Source organism: Hibiscus syriacus, unplaced genomic scaffold (assembly GCF_006381635.1).
Source record: "Hibiscus syriacus cultivar Baekdansim isolate YM2019G1 unplaced genomic scaffold, ASM638163v2 tig00001818_pilon, whole genome shotgun sequence".
Lineage (NCBI taxonomy): Eukaryota > Viridiplantae > Streptophyta > Magnoliopsida > Malvales > Malvaceae > Hibiscus > Hibiscus syriacus.
This window is the reverse complement of record NW_024061892.1, coordinates 933,656-951,375: the sequence shown is the minus strand read 5'-3', so window position 1 is coordinate 951,375 and position 17,720 is coordinate 933,656. Positions and strand designations below refer to the sequence as shown.

Here is a 17,720-nt window from a genome sequence, read left to right as displayed (position 1 = left end):
AGTTCATAGTGGGTAGTAGGCCTCTAGAAGGCTCGATCTGTATAAAGATTCGTATCACCCGCATCATGCGGGTGCACCCTTAACCTCAACAAGTTTGGCGGCCTTGGGTTTGCAGCCTCCCTCCCCGTGTTTAGGGGTGTCCAAAAATACCCGACTTGGTTGACTCGGCCCGCTGACCTGCCGACCCAGACATTAAAAAACTGGGTAATGTTCTATAAAAAAAATTACCCGACCGGGTTGGGTACCCGACCCAACATTTCCCGGGTCGAGCCCGGGTCACAAAATTGTGTTTTTTCGAGCACCCGATTACCCGAGTACTCAGTTAGTTTTTATTTTTTTTATTATATATATATATAATGGATTATTTATATTATGGATTATTAGATTTTGTATTTCAAGCTTTTAAATTTTATGTTCGGATGTTGGAGTATGTAATTTGAAGTTTCAAACATTTAAATTTATGTATATTTAATTAATAATTTGAAAATAAAAAGGGGTATCGGGTACTCGCTACATCCGGGTCGGGACATGGGCCAAGAAATCATCAACCCAATAATCAAGTACCGGATTTGCATACCCCTACCCGTGCTTACGCGTAAGGCAAAATTTCAATCCAAGTCATTTAATGATTAGTAAGTGGGTTGGAGTATATAAATCATTCTAACATCCCACTAATGTGGGATATGTGTTTTCCCATTTTCCTTTCACAACCCAATTCACATGTACCCTACTTTGATCATCAATTTCTCATTCATCACTCAATCGTTTTGAGCATATAAGATATCGTTGTAAAGATCTCATGGAGTACAATATGAATCAATAAATTCGTTATTCGAATATTCACCTTTACCCTTAGAAAATATGCCTCAAAATTTCCAATTTATCATAACTTTTCCAACAAAATTTTCTTAGTTGAGCATCATTCCGAGTTACAAATTAAAACAATCTTAAGTGTGTAATCATTAAGAACCCATCAAGCAATCTTAATTGTAACACCCTAATCCGATCTGATTCGAAATATGAAGGTTCAAGCCATTACACAGAACCACAGAAGTAGTTAACCCAAAATTTTTCTTTTCAAACCATACTTAAATCATTGTTAAATCAAAATCTATAAGATAAACATAGGTTCAAACATTCATTTATAACATTTAAAAAATAGGAGCTCAAAATAGGTAAATCAAAACATATAAATTTGTAAAAATATAGTTTACGACTCGAACAAATATAAGGCCATTGGAAGTATATGCCACTAAAATTATCCGAGAAGTGCTACGATCACTAGATCTTCTCTGGAACACAATCTGGTGATAAGCTCATCGATTTGTCCTCTTAATAACATGAGAAAAAAAACACATTCTAAACACTGATCTTACAAGTTGTGTTCCACACAAATAACTCTATCATACTATATGTATTCATTATATGAGCACGCGAATGAGTATAGTCATGAACACACAACTGCATTAACACACAATATAGGTAGGCATCATGGTGTAGTCGGGAGGTCACTTAGTATCTAAGAGCTCACACCCTTCTATCCTACCCAAGGTGATACATGCACCACAAGGCTCACATCAAAGGAAGATGAACTAACGCTTCCAATAGACTCACACGATCAAGCCTCAGAAAAAGAACAACAGATCAACAGACTTACGACTGCTTTTTGAATAGGACCCTGATATCATTTGGTCGACCTTCTTCTGGAGTTATGACCAGATGTCTAATAGATTTCCAACGGTTCTTGAATCGCATCAATCCGATATTGGAAACTCAAGATACACTCATTTTAGTGAAGACAACGCATGCAGAAATTCCTATACGTGATTAAAACGAGATTTTATAATTATTAAGAATTTTTACTATTTTTATTAATTATTTGTAATATAATTTAATATAGGATGATGCATTATCTTTTAGGATTAGATTTGTTATTTTATTAGGAATTAAGATATATTTAAAACAATTATCTTTATTTTATTGTTATTAGGAATTAAGATAATATTATTATTGTTATTTTTATTATTATTTTCAAGCATTAGTCATATTACAACAATGACTCCTTCACCATATTTAAAAGAGGCTCCTCCCACCATTATAAACATCATCTTTTCTTTGAATAGTAATACAACTTGAGTACATTTTTGCAAGTGTTGATTGTCTTGTGCCTTCGAAGCTTCTCCAACCTCATGTTTTTTCACGGAAGATTAATCTTCACACTCTGGTTTACCTTTTCATTGCAATTAGGAGGGACGGTTAAATCCATTTATCAAGTTTCCCTTTTCATTGCGATTAGGAGGGTTTGATAGGAAAATTGTCCATCTACTTTTTATCTTCCACAACTCCATCATCATCACCAAATCACCATTATCACTCATTACCACCAAAACCCTATTTTTGGCTAAGTATCCTTTCCTATTATATTATATTATTTATCTTATTTTATTTTCTTATTATATATTTATTATCTTAATCTTATTTTGTTTGATCAATTTCTAGCAACCCTAAATTCTTTAAAACCCTAATTATCATCTCCCCTTCAATTTTCTTTTCCATCTCGTTCTTTGATTTAGTCTAGAGTTTTCTAGGTTTAATTTTTCGACAAGAGCAATGTTCATTCATCCACTTCCATTTCTCTATCAATTGTTATCAGATTTATGATGATTTTTTGGAAGAATAAAAGAAATTTGACTTTTTATTCAAGCATCACCCATCGAAGTACCCCAACGGAGCTAGTTCGCGAAGATTCATCTTTTTTCAGGTTCTTTTTTAATTTTTTAAAATTTAGTTTCAATTATTTCTTGTTAGTTTTCTGATTTTAATTGAAAAAATGGGGAAAAAAGAAAAATAAAACGAAAGGGAAAGGGAAAGGGAAAGGGAAAGAGAAAGAGAAAGAGAAAAAAATGTCAAAAAATAAAAAAAAATCCAGAAATTGCAAACGAAGGAATTTGGAGCTAATTTTTTGTTTACAGAAACATTATTCATCCTAAGCGAGATTTGCAGTCCAAAGTCTAGGTCAATTGGATACTATTAGACCCCTCTGATCCATCGTTCAAGATTGTTTGACAAATTTGAGCACTGGTTATTGATGAATTTTTGTATAATTTTATAGAAAGAATTTGGTGCTGAAATTTCCGGATTGAAACTAAATCCATCATATGAAATCTGAAAAATCAGAATTTTTGGATATGAAAACCCCCTAAAAACGGTTCTCAAGTAGATCATGTGATTGATCGACATATTTGGAACTCGTCATCAAGGAATTTGCATAGAATATTTCAGAAAGAATTTTGTCCTGAAACTTTCCAAATTGAAACTACATCCATGGACGATCATCCACAAAAAAAGTAGAATTTTTGGAGATCTATAACCCCCTAAAAAATGTTACTCAAGTTGATTCAACGGTTTAGGTTTTTCGTGTTTGGGTTCTTTTTCAATTTTTTTCTTGAATCTTATTGCTTTAGGGTTAGGGTCCTCTGTATTACCTTTTCTTTGTTCCTCTATATCATCTAACACATTCTTTTCCTTGCGTTTGTAGGATTAAAAGAGTTTGCATATTTTTTCTCCTTACATTCTCATTCACTTCGAGTCTTGCCTTTGTTTGACCTCTTAGAGCTTTTAAGTTTTATTTATCGCATTTGTTAGTGATCAAACTCCAATATGAACTATGGAAAGCTTCTTGGTAAAGTGATTTTTAAAGAGTACAAGATCAACTAACTTGCCTCTCGATGTGTTACTTCCTTGGAGTGACTTGTGAGGTTTCTTGTTTTCTTTAATCTTTTTTTTTTCACTTTACATGTTGCTTTGAGTGTTGTGATTTGCAGGATGTTTGAGCCAAATATACCGAGATCAAGCATTCCAAATATCTATGGCTAGGATGACCCACACGTCTACTATGAGTGGGAAACCAAGATGGAATTCATATTCCATGACTATAATTGGTCCGAACAAGAAAAGTGTTTATAGTTATATATGGACTCCGAAACAAGGAACAATCTTGAATTATAACATTTCTATGTGGAATTAATCATGTCAAAACATGCGATGAGCTCAAATTTCAGATGAGAGAACGATTTGCTCAAATTCCTACACCAAGGAAAGCCTAAAAAAATTCGAAGGCTACGACAAGGTACATGATCCGTGGATGATTATTATAGAGAGATGGAATCCTTAATTCAACGAACAAGTACTTGCAATGAAGATTACCACTGTTACCATTTCCTGAAAGGTCTCAATTGAGACATTCATGATGAGCTTGCTGAATAATACTTCAAAAATCTTCAGGGTACACTATAAAAGGCCCTCACAATTGAAAAACAACTTAAAAAACCATTTCAAGACACTTGTCAAGGTACTTCATCTACGCCCACTCCTTCTACTCCACTTCTTATCATGGATAATGAACCGGACACAGACAACAATGAATACGATGGTACGAGTATTGTACTGGAACATAGCAATCTTTAGTCTTTGGAAACAAAAGATGCACTGGAAAAACTAATGACGATACTTTGTGAGAAGGGTGGGAAAACTAAGAAAGAAAGGAAAAAACAAATGGAAAAGAGGCAAAAACAAAAGAGGTCACAACCCATAAAAGCCAAGAACATGACCCACGGGAGGTGAGTGAACCTAATTGTGAGAAGAAAATAGTGACTCAAAATCTACGTGTAAGCACAAAAGAATTGAGTGAAAACTTTCTTCATAAAAAACCTTGCATCCCTGTTCACTTTAGGGAATCAATTTGTTTTATTTCTAACATTAACAAGGATTTGCCTAGTGTATTTATTTCTCTCTTACAGGATTTTTGAGAAGTGTTAGGTGATCCACCTGACGAATTACCATAGGAAAGAAGGAAATAAAACCAAATTGATCTAATTCAAGGTTCCATCATACCTAGTCGAACAAACAATTTCGAAGAACCAAAAGAATTATATTTGCTGCAAAAAGGATACATCCAGGAAAGACTTAGTCATTGTACCATATCAATTATAAAACACGAATTAAACCACACCACATGTAAGTACATTGTTATCTATGTTGATGATATTCTCTTATCCAATCCTTTTCTTTTCAGTAGGTTCAAATACTTGAAGCTTGGCAACTATACATACTTCTGAAAAACATTATCATCTATAGTAACCATGAATTCTTTAAGTGGTTAAAAGATCGAGGTAAGAAAAATATAGTAGAAGATGTATTATCCCAAAAGTACACTCTTACCTCTCAAATACATACTACTATTCCAAGAATAGAACATATCAAAGATGAACATCGTGATGACTCAAAAATTTCTTATATATATATACCTATTGTTTTAAAAGTGCTTTTAATGAGTTTTATCTTGTAGATGGGTTTTTGTTTCAAATGAATAGATGATGCAATCCACAAAGCTCCTCATGAGAGTCACTATTTCCTTAACCACACCTATAAGACTTCATGGACTACTTTCATGAACCAATTGACATGGTTTTAAACACTCTTTCTCACCACACATGAGTGAAAACCATGGACGAAACTTATAAGTCATTCACAGACAAAGACGACAGTGGTTAATGCCATGTTGAATTTCAATCGAAACATCATATCTCAAGACTTTTGTTTAAAAGAAGATTTCAAGACAACAATAATTCAATTCCAACAAATAATAAACCTCTACTAAAGCGCATAAAGACACATCACATTGATCTAGGTAAGTATTTTACAAATTTTTCCTTTCTACATGTCTAATTCTCTTTCTCTTGGATTTTTAGATTCGTGAATGGATCCTTTTAAAGATAGGGGAATGATACATGCACTGGAGTCCATAATGATAACAACTCATTCTTCTTTGGACTTATGTTTCTACTCGAACCTATTAGAAGAACAAAGTCTCAAATATTCAAAGCATAACTATTCGGTAAGTATAATGTGAATGAATTCTTAAAAGGCTCTAATGTTTCTCCCTTTATATTTCATATTCGAGGTTGAATCATTTTGAAGAGAGAGAGGATTATACATGCATCAGAAGGCTCACATCAAAGGAAGATGGACTAACTCTTCCAATGGACTCACACGATCAAGCCTTGGAAAAGAACAACAACATATCAGTAGAATTACGACTGATTTTTTAATGTTACCTTGATGTTATTTGGTTGACTTTCTTCTGGAGTTACGACCGTCTGTTTCTTATCTTTCCAATGGTTATTGAATCACATCAATCCGATATCGGAAACTCAAGATAGACCCATTTTAGGGAAGACAGAGCATGCATAAATTCCTATACATGATTAAAATGAGATTTTACGAATTTTTAATATTTTTATTGATTATTTGTAATATAATTTAATATAGGATGATGAATTATCTTTTAGGATTATATTTATTATTTTATTAGGAATTAATATAGATTTAAAACAATTATCTTTAGTTTATTGTTATTAGGAATTATTGTTATTTTTATTATTATTTTCAAGCATTAGTTATACTACAACAAGGACTTCTTCACCCTATATAAAAGAGGTTCCTCCCACAATTGTAAACATCATCTTTTCTTTGAATAATAATACAACGTGAGTATGTTTTTGCAACTGCTAATTGCCTTGTACCTTCGAAGCTTCTTCAACCTCGAGTTTCAAGTTCTTTCGAGGGAGATTAATCTTCACACTCCGGTTTACCTCTTCATCATGATTAGGAGGGCTAGTTAAAGTCATTTATAGAGTTTACTTTTTTATTGTGATTAGGAGAGTTCGATATGACAATTATCCATTTATTTTTCATCTTCCACAACTCCATCATCATCACCAAATCACCATTATCACCCATCACCACCAACACCTTAATTTTGGCTAAGTATTCCTTTCCTATTATTGTCATTGTTTTTCACCCGGGTGAGGAAAAATACCAGTATAACTTAGGGGTTTTTCTTTGAAAAGATTTTGAAATATGAGGAGTCGCCACCAACCATTTAAGGTACGGCTGGAATATCATAAAAATTGAGTGATTTTATAAAAAGATTTTTTATTTTACCAAAATACTAAGTTTCGGGGTCTAAAAAAATCTAGAAATCAGGCTCGGGAGTCGGTTATACGTGGGGAATGGTTAGCACCCCCACAATGCTCAGAAATTTGTACCTAGTTTATTACCCTATTTTGAAATTTGGAAATTTTGAGTTCAAACTTTATTTAATTTGAAAATCACTATGGATGCAAAGTTTGAAGAGAGTGTTCGATTATTTAAGCCAATAATATTTACCCTCGAGCATGAATGTGGGGGATCAATTATTGTACCCCAATAATTGGACATTGCCTCAATATTTAAAAGAATAAAGTGTTTTGAAAAGGATTTTGACCTATTACAGGAATCACCAGTGGTTGCCCCCAGAGTAATGGCGGGGACTATACTATTGATTCCCTAAATAAGTGAACATTGCCTTATCTTTAAAAATATATGCAATCAACCAGTCAATTGATTATAATCCTAATTTTACTATGTGAGTTTGTTAAAGGATTTCTAGCCTAAAAGTTGTCAAATTATGTAATTAAAGAATATAGAGGACTAAACCTAAAATGAGTCTCTAATATTAACCATAGATGATTTTGTTATCCAATTATTGAATCGGATAATTGATTTGAGCAATCAGACATTTTCTTGCGAAAACTCAAATCTAACCATCCCTAAGTAAAGGACTAAGTGAAACTAAACTCAAAGTGGAAATTCTAATTAATGACCTAATTAATTGTGTCAAATGAATATCTAATTAAAAGTTCAAGGACTAAATGGTGAAGAAATAAAGTTACGGCTCTAACTATTAACCCTAATTCATTTTAATCAATTATTGATTTGAATAATCAAAATTAACCTCATACATCTTAATGCGAGAGCTAAATCGAATTATTCCCAAAATTAAGAAGTTCATAGACTAAAGTGTGAGAAATCTAAATCTAAGGTTAAACCTAAACTTCTAAGTATTAATACAAGAACCAAATTGCAAACGTAGAAATATAGCCAATAATGTACATAATAAATATATATGTCAACACGGTTAATATTATATTAATGAAATTACGTACACATAAGGAAAACAATCTTTAGTAATGAATAGAATAAATAATAAAATAAATCTATATTTAATAAATACCTATATAATAGAGTAAAATAAAGCAAATATCCTTGGTGAAACCGGTAAAGAGCTTCGCCGTCCGCCACCACCTCGCCACCTCCTCACCACGCCAGCCGCCGTCTCCGATGTTCATTCAACACCAAAATTAAAGCGAAGGCTCGCCTTGACTAAGGGAGTCTGGATCTGGCCTTAATTTTGTGAAAAACGACGCTTAACTCCAAGAAAACGGTCCAAGACTCTTCAATTCTTCAATGCTCCGATCTCCTCCGACAGACTTTGGATTTAGCAGATCTTGAAGTATGTTGCTCCCGAGGACACGAGGGATCGTCTCACCGCTCAGATTAACCATCGAAAGTCTCCAACGCCGACGAAGCTCCGGTCGAATGGTAACCTCTTCTCTCATTTTATATTTTGCTTTTTTTACTTTTACTTGTTATTTCGAAAGAATATAAAAAACCAAAAAAAAAACTTGGTTGCGATGAGTGGAAAATAGAAATCGTATGGTGTTATATTTCTCTCTCTAGAAAAATGAAAGGAAAAATATCTATTATATTGCTCTCTAAAAATAGGGAGAGCCCCTCTGTTACAATGCTTTTCTCAAAATAAAAAAACAGAGAGTCCCCTTCTTTTACATTCATTTTGTTGGGTTTTATAAGGAACCCATGTACAGAACAAACAAAAAATTTATTGCATCTTGATTTGTAGGTTGCATGTGATTGCTGATGGAGGACTGCTGCAGGTGATCAGCGGGTCAGATGTCGGCGTAGACGGCGGTGACAGGCGATTGACATGTCAGGCACTGATTGGGTAGGAGTGGCAGCAATGGATAACATATTTTACGGGATTATTTCCCTCTTTTTTGACTAACTTTTTCCCTTTTTATTTATTTTTGGAATATAATAATAATAATAACAATAATAAAAAAATAAAAAAATGGTGATTTCACCTATTATATTCTTTGTCTTCTTTTATTTTCTTATTACATCTTTATTATCTTAATCTTATTTCTTTTGATCAATTTCCAGAAACCCTAAATTCCTTAAAACCCTAATTTTCATCTCCCATTCAATTCTCTTTTCCATCTCGTTCTTTGATCGAGTCTAGAGCTTTATAGGGTTGATTCTTTGATAAGAGCTACATTCATTCATCCGTTGCAGCTTCTCTACCACAAGGTACCCTAGATAAGAATCGGGTCACTTAATATCAGAATCTTCATCTAGAAAGGCCTCATAGACTCAGGTCGCAAGTACCTAGGATGCCTTTGGGGTCACTTAGCATCGGAACCTACGTTCTGCTAGTCTACGCCTTAGGAGTACTTGGAATTCCTCCAAGCTCACTTAGTATCAGAGCCTATGTCCAACTAGCATTTTAAGTGCATAAGAACTAACTTAGGCATATCCGGATATTACCCTCACATAAGGGTTTATCAAGCAAACATAAGTAACACGAATGTCCTTGTTATTTCCCGAACATCACACAAAGGCTAGTTTTATGACAACTTAGTTCATAAAGTTCTCAACTTTTTTGTATTCATTTATTGTTCTCACTTATAGGTTCATTAGGGTAGTTCTGATGACCCTAGACCCCTTTTCCCAAGCCTTTACACTCAAACTAGGCTTCTTGCGTATGAGGGTGTCGATACTAAGTCCTTTAGTATCAGTACCGACCTTTCGATATCGGTACCCAACCTGGGTACTGGTACCAAACTTGGGTACCTGTACCAAACTTGCATTCTGAAATCTGAAAAAGTCTTGTAGTATTGATACCCTTAACTAGAGTATTGGTACCTCTCCACTTGGGTATTGATACCGTCTTGGGTATCAATACAAAAATAGTATTCTAAAAACTGATAAAACCCTATAGTATCGATACTCCTCCTTAGGAATCGATATTGACCCTTCAATATCGGTACTCTACCTTAGTACCAATACCAAAGTTGTATTCTAAAAACTAAAACTTAAAGATGATACATATACCCCACCTTTGGGTATCGATACCAGAAAGGTATCGATACCACCAACTAAAAACCCTTGTTCTTGACTACCTGAAGAATAGTATCAGTACTGTTCATCTAGTATCGGTACCAAAACCCAAAAATGCTCTGTTTTGAGCACAAAATTACACCCAACTCTACACATTTTCCCTTATAAGGCCCTTAAACATTATGTGAAACTTAAATATATTAAAGGAGATCATAATAGGTTATTTCAATGCTTTGATAACAACAAATTCATCCAAAACCATGTTCAAACGAAAATGCACCTATATATTTCATACTTTCATACAAGTTTAGTATTTACATGAAATGGGTCTACAAACAGTATGAATGAGTTAAAAGTGTGTTACCTTTCTCCTAAGCTACAAAAAACACTCCAAGCTCACCCAAGAACAAGCTTCTCCTTGCCATTGCATTTGGATCTTTCTTTCACCTCTTTTACTAATCAAACGATAAATAAATGAGTTATTAACTCATTTAGGGAGGTAAAAAGAGTTCAAACTTGATTCCTAAGCTACAAAAATGCATTGATAACATTTTTGAACCTTAAAACCCAAAACTCATCTTAAACTCACTCTTAAGGTTTCCACAGTCAAAACTTGCAAGGAATTTGAATATAAGCTTAAAAGATGAGAATTTCCAAACTTACATTAAGATTTCTGGACTAAGGATGCAGACCAACAAAGTTCTCACTCATAATAAAAAATAATCAGCCTTTGAAACAATAAAGGGGTGAATTACACTCTTGGTCCTCCCTACTTTACTCACAATTCAAAAACACCTTTTATAAGTCCAAATATGTTTAAGCCCAAACCAAAAGCAAACCCAAACTAGTTTGAGCATCCAATTAATCATTTGAATTTTCCAAAAGTCACCCGATTTTACCCAAAACTACTAACCTGAAAATTGGAGTGTTACATTAGTGTAAAAGAAAATATTATTCTTCCTGAAGGTTTTGGGTTTGCACAGTTATGTCTACAGGGTGTATATGTGTTGTCAATAAGTAAAACAAAATCTGAACATATACTACCTTACGATGGAATTGTATTTTTGCATAGGAATATATGAAATACAAATATAATTATAATAATGTATATCTCTCAATTCAATAGTTTATTGGCATTGGGATTGAATTTTTTTCATAATTATTTTAAAGATAATTTATGCATATTTTAAACATTTTTATGTAGATTCTGATATTTCATATAATGCTTGGAAGATTGAAGGTTGAAGAGAATATCATGGGCCAATTTGGATATGGATTCAGCCCCATGACAAAAATCATGGATCTGATTGATCTGATTACAGCCTTGCAAGCAAACAGTAAAAATAACAAAACATGTAAAAAATGACCAGAAATATTATTAGGCGTTACTGATTTTGTTATTATTGGGCGTTTTACCGGATTTGGTAAAGCACTACCGAATTTGTTATTTTTTTACCAATTTTATTATTGTTGGGCACTTTTACCAGAAATATTAAAAAATTAATATTTTATGTAAAAAAATAATAATATTTTAGATAAATTTTTACTAATTTTATTATTTGAATAATAACAAAACCGATAACACTTTATTTTAGCGTTAGAAATTCCCGTATTATGGGCTTGCATGAAATTCCGGCATATTTGATCAAAGCTAAAGTACGTTACTTTATGGTGTTCTTTTTTAGGGTAAACTACTCAGTTGGCCAATTGACTATTTAACTTTTTTTACTTTTGTCATCGATCTTTCAATTTTGTCAATATGATCACTTAACTATTTAATTATTTCAATCAAACTAGTAGCAGTTAACGAATGATGAAAAATATCTTGAGGACAAATTAAAAAGAAATTATATTTAAAACCTAGACAAATTAAAAAATAAAAGAGCATATAAATAACTAAAAATCTAATATTTTTATTGTATTTTAAATTTTAATCAACGAAATTTAAGATTTTATATTTTAAATCTTAGATTTAATATTTTTATATTTATTTTTATAATTTCATTTTAATTATATATACACTAATTATAAAAATTATAAAAATATTAAATTTAGTTTTAAAATATTTTAATTATTTATTTTCTCTTTTACATTTTAATTTGTCTAGATTTTAATTATAACTTCTTTTTACTTCTACTTTTTTTTACCATTAAGAATCTTTCAAAGGATAATTTGTCTAGAATTGGGAACCTTTCGTGCAGTGGTTCTGCCGCTTAACATCTCTCCCTTTGGGCATGGGTTCGATTTCCCCTTGAGAGCAGTTTCTTATTCTTTATTTTTTATCCAATCGGCTGGTGACACATGTCACCTCTTGATTGGATAGAAAAAATATTTAATTAAATTAATTATGATTGCATGGTTAATTTATTAAATTTAATTTGATTTAGGACCAAAATAGTAGAATATATAAATATTGAGGACTAAATATATAATTATGTAAATTTTTTTAACTGCCACATCATCATTTCCGTCATTTCCGTCAATTGTTAACGGATAGTGGCTTGATTGAAATAATTAAATAGTTAAGTGGTCTAATTGACATAATTAAAAGATCGATGATAAAAGTAAAAGGGTTAAATAGTCGAGTGATGTTACCTTTTTTTTAATATGTTAGCGTGAGTACATGGTATTATCTATTGAAATTTTTTTAATCTGTTTACAATGTACATACACATTGTAGATGATGTACTCGAATCTAGAATCTCTAAAAAAATCGATATTCTCTTTTATCACTGAAATCGTTTGATAGGTTTAATTATTTATTTTCTTAAAAGTATTGAAGGAAATTTCATATATATTCTGATAAGTGATAAGAACGTAAATAATTATATATGTATCAAATACATATTCATAGTGTAACTTATTCCAATTCAAAGAATATATGGGCTCAATGGTTGAGTCGTATATGGGTAGAAGTTCACTCATATTTTACTTTTCTAAATGCATTTTTGGCTTATTCACGTTTTCTTCCTCTGTTATGTGCATTGATACTTGGTTGACCTCTCCATTATGGATGGGCCATCCCATGTCATCAATCAACCACTGCCGGCCCATTATTTTTATTTTTTTCAAACATCAAATTTGTCAACATTCTCTTTTGATTTTGTAGTGGAAGGTCGGGTTCTAGATCATTGCTATCTTTCCTCTCTCTTTTTTTCTTTTTCTTTTTTCTAGAAATATAAATGAATATAACGTTTTACAAATTGTTCGAGAATTATTTATATAACGTTTATTTATGTTTGTTTTTCAAGTTAAATAAATTAGTATAAATAAAAATTTTATGATTATTTAATAAACGAATAAACACAGATAGATATATGTTTAGTTCGTTTATGTTCAAGAATTAACTCATTTGAAATTTGTTTTTTTGCGTATTTATTGATTCATTTATAAGCTCGTTTGCTTGATTTTTCTTTTCATTTTTTTTACATTTTAAATATTAGTGAATGTCGAGATTGAATTGAACATTGTGTGAATTTTGGAGTTTAAATTGTGAAGCCTAAAGAGCTTTAGGACTAGTGGTATAATTTCACTATTTTTTTTAACATATAAGTAAATATGTCCGTGAAAGTTAAACAGACATGTTGACAAACGCTAAACAAATATGTTGATGAATATATAAACAAATCTGGTTTGATTTGGCTACATTTGCCTCGCATGTTATCAGATTCATCTCATTTTCTGCAAAATGCTTATAAAATGCTGAGTATTCTGCTTTCTTCATTAATGCAGGTGGCTAAGAAATTGTATTCAACCATAGCCTTCATCAGACCTCATTCATAAATACAGAGAATGGGAAAAAAAAAAGACTACGGACACCTTGAAATACAAAAAAAGATGAGGCAAGAATCTTAGCTAAATAGCGTACATTTTCTTAAATTCATTGTTTAGAACCTCAGGATCAGACATCACAGACATAGTCCAGGATCGTGACCGGCTCGCCTGCGATGATCTTCGTATACTTCTCATTTTCGAATCCTCGATCCGATGCCTAATCACCCAATAACACATAGTGCCTAAAGTAGTGGCCATTATGCTAGTTCCTATAACTGTCACTCCAATTGCAAGCCACCTTTGGTCTTTGCCAACCACAATAAATGATAAGGCTAAGAATGCGACCGAAACAAGCGCACAAGCCAACCACATTAACTTGTTGATAATTGTCATCATCTGCTTCTTTGCCTTGCTCTCAATCACTACGACCGAGGTCTGAACCACCACAACAGCTAGAGAAATGAAGAGGGCGATGGAATCGAAGACGAAGAAGATTATAAAAGCAGGCTTCGGTGCTATATTTGCTTCCCCGAGTGAATGACCAGGCCGAATGTCATTCGGGTCGTCGACATATTGGCCAGGGATGGTGAAAATGGCAGCGAAAGCAACGGTAGCAATTAGGACAGCGACAACAGTGGTGGAGTTTATTGCGTTGTTAAGACCTTCGTAATGCATTTTGTTGAGTCTTTTGGCTATGCCATGCACTTCTTTTCGGGTTTGGAGGGTGTGTTCTAGTTGATAATGCACTTCATGCTTTATGTCACTCACGGTTTGTTTTAACTCTCGTGCCGGATTCGGCGCTGCCAGCTTGATGGATCGAGCACTTTGAACCCCGTGCTGTTGCAGCATGGATGCAATCTCCAGGTGCCCGGTTTTCTCCGCGGTGTCGAAAGCGGTTTCGCCACTTTTATTAACAGCAGTTGTATCTGTTTCTTGAAATCCAAGTAGCAACTTTACAATCTGCACAAAGAAAAAGAGTACATTAGCTTACTTGATCTTGACTCCATAAATGGAATATTTATTTCTTTCATTCCCAAAAGAAAAAAAAAATCTGAAATCACAATCAAATCAAGAATAAATTTCATTAGATATTGATTAAACCTTTTTTAAGGCAGATTATGAACTTATAGCGTCTATGATTGTCAAGATTATGCAGCAATTGTTGAAACAAGTAGTTTGACCTTTCAAATATAATAATCCACCACTTCAATTCTTCTGGCAAGTTGTGAGAGATTATAGGCCTTTGTTAACAAGTCAACCAGCAATGAGAAGCATTTTCTCTTGGAAGAAATCATAGCAGTCATTCATACATTTTTATTCTCATACACACTGGATAAGCCATGTAATTAGCAGCCATTGGATTTTAATTATTATCTATAGGTGAAACAGTTGCATTGATGCATTTGCTGTCAAATATGAATGGCTAAATTGACTTACCTGAGCTCTTCCTTTCCTGGTAGCTATGTGCAAGCATGTGTTTCCCTTGGTGTCAACCATGTTTATCATCAACGACGGATTAACGCTAATCAATACCTCGACCACCACAAGATTCTGCCCCTTCACCGCCATGTGAAGCGCGGTCTGTCCTTTCTTGTCGGTCCTTTGAGCAATCCCGGGTTCAGTATCCAAAAGTGCCTTCACGACATCCAAACGACCGTTCCTCGCTGCAGAATGTAAAGCTGTTTTGCCATTGCTCCTTGCTATTGTAGCCAGGCTACTACCTGCCTCCAATAAGAACTTCACGATCTCGATATGGCCTTGAGTCGCGGCCGTGTGCAAAGCCGTGGTGTTCGACAAATCAACCGTCATAGCCAATTCCGGATGGACTACTAATAGCATTTTCAAAATATCTGCAACAAGGGCAACGCTTAAAACCTCATCTTCATCACCAAAAATAACTTTCTCATGTGTGGAAACTTACCTACATCCCCTTGTTTAGCAGCAATATGGAGTGCATCAAACCCATTTCTTGCCTTCATCCCAGCATGAACAAGATCATAATACTTGATCATCTCCTTAACCAAATCGACATAACCGTATTCGGACGCAACATAAAGGGCAGTTTCGCCGGATTGGTTTTGTTTAGCTATCAGCTCCTTCAGTGCATTCTCCCCTGCTCCGGCAAGGATTTCTTTCACCACTGCAAGGTTTCCAGCTCTTGCTGCAGAATGTAGGGGTGTATCTTCCCGTTTTCCGGTTAACTGTTTGGTCATCTTTTTCCTAGGAGCTTTAACCCTTGGCTGCTCGGTTGCTGGTGTCTCCATTTTCGATCAAAATCAAGATTTCTTCTTTGCTTAACTTCTACTTCAATCACGAATTGAAGATCCTTCTTTTATTCATCTTCCAGCAAAAACCCAGATCAAAATTTGCATTTCTTCCATGTTTTCAACAGAAATCCACCTTCAGCTTTCTTAAAACACCAGCCAATATTTCATTCGGTGAAAACCAAAAGCACCCAAAACATGAATTATAATTTTTTGCTCGTCTGTTTATCCTCCATTTTTAAAAGAAAAAGAAAATGAAAATGAAGAAGCACAATTGCACAAAACGGAGATTATAATAATTACCTGAGTTTGAAAAATACAGAGCTACTCCAACATCAAAAAGCAAAACACATACATAAGTAGCAAGCCTTTTCAATTGAACTTCTCTGTTTCTAATCAGGATACCCCAAAAAAAGAAAAGCAAAATTCTTGGACTCTTTGCTTATGAGGAGAAGAAAAACAAGATTTAAAAAGTGGCTTTTTTACCAAAAACAAAATCATCCTATAAATAAAAAATATTACCGGCCAGTCACTGTTTCTCAAATATTGTCTGATCTAACACCTAAGAAAAAGAAACGCATTTGGTGAAATGAGCTTTAGCATGATCGAAGGATGAGACGCGGTTAGTGGAAAACACTTTAGCTGAAAATTGCCTGAGCAGTTGATATCCCTAGAAGGCGCATCCACAGGAGTACACCTTAACGGGGTTTTCTGACAACTCTGAAAGACACATCTAATGGGGTGCGCCTTCCCCTTCCCGTCTAAAACTCCCACCAAATTTTTTCGTCTATTTCCTTAATCGACGGCCTATATAAACCCCTTCCCCAACTCAAATAAATCACATCTAAACATCTCTCCTTCATATCTATTATCAATCTAGTAAGGTATAATTGATTTTATAATTGATTTTTTTATTCATTAAAATTTTTATTATTTAAGTAATTAATTATTTTATTATTATTTTATTTTAGTATTTGTTATTTTATTATTGAAATGTAAACTTATTCAGTTAGTTAATATTTATTAATTACAGTTAAAACATAGAAGGTGCGTTGTTGCGATTGGATGTTGATCATATTTCGAGTCATTTTACGATACAGTAGGAATACAAACCTATATTCTTTTTAAATTTATGAATATTATGAAATCGATTATATATTATTAAAATTATTAAAATTTATTTATTAAAATTTATTTAAATAATTTAGAAAAAGTAGTTCAAATTTTAATGGTTAGAATTTATTTGTGTGGAAAATGATCATATATTAGAAGTTTTTATTCGCAACAAGAAGATGGAAACACCGAGACGTATCTAGACAAATTCATCTATGGTTGGATTCAGTTACTTAGCAAAAATTGAAGGATGTTGTAAACTTGAACCCGCCCTGATTTCTGAACTAATTGAGAGATAAAGGCCAGAGACACACAAGTTCCATCTACCATGTGGGGAGTGTACCATTACACTAGAGGATGTTTCCAACTTGGGCTCCCTGATCGATGGAACTACCATTTGTGGTGAGGCAGATGATGATTGGGGGTTTATGCATGGAGTATCTTGGAAGTTGCCTGCCTAGCTTCAACGGTGGTCGAATAACATTAGGG

At 33.5% G+C, this 17,720-nt stretch overlaps 1 protein-coding gene across 1 annotated transcript; it reads right to left on the bottom strand.

Annotated features, from left to right (window-relative positions):
• Nucleotides 1–13,822: 13,822 nt before the first annotated feature.
• LOC120134677 (ankyrin repeat-containing protein At5g02620-like) lies at nucleotides 13,823–16,513 on the bottom strand. The gene is made up of 3 exons (XM_039151123.1): nucleotides 15,776–16,513; nucleotides 15,292–15,704; nucleotides 13,823–14,814 (listed from the first exon to the last, which is right to left on the bottom strand). Exons 1-3 carry the CDS (start codon nucleotides 16,116–16,118, stop codon nucleotides 13,936–13,938), a joined length of 1,635 nt encoding a protein of 544 aa, XP_039007054.1. The 5' UTR covers nucleotides 16,119–16,513; the 3' UTR covers nucleotides 13,823–13,935.
• Between the last annotated feature and the right edge of the window lie 1,207 nt (nucleotides 16,514–17,720).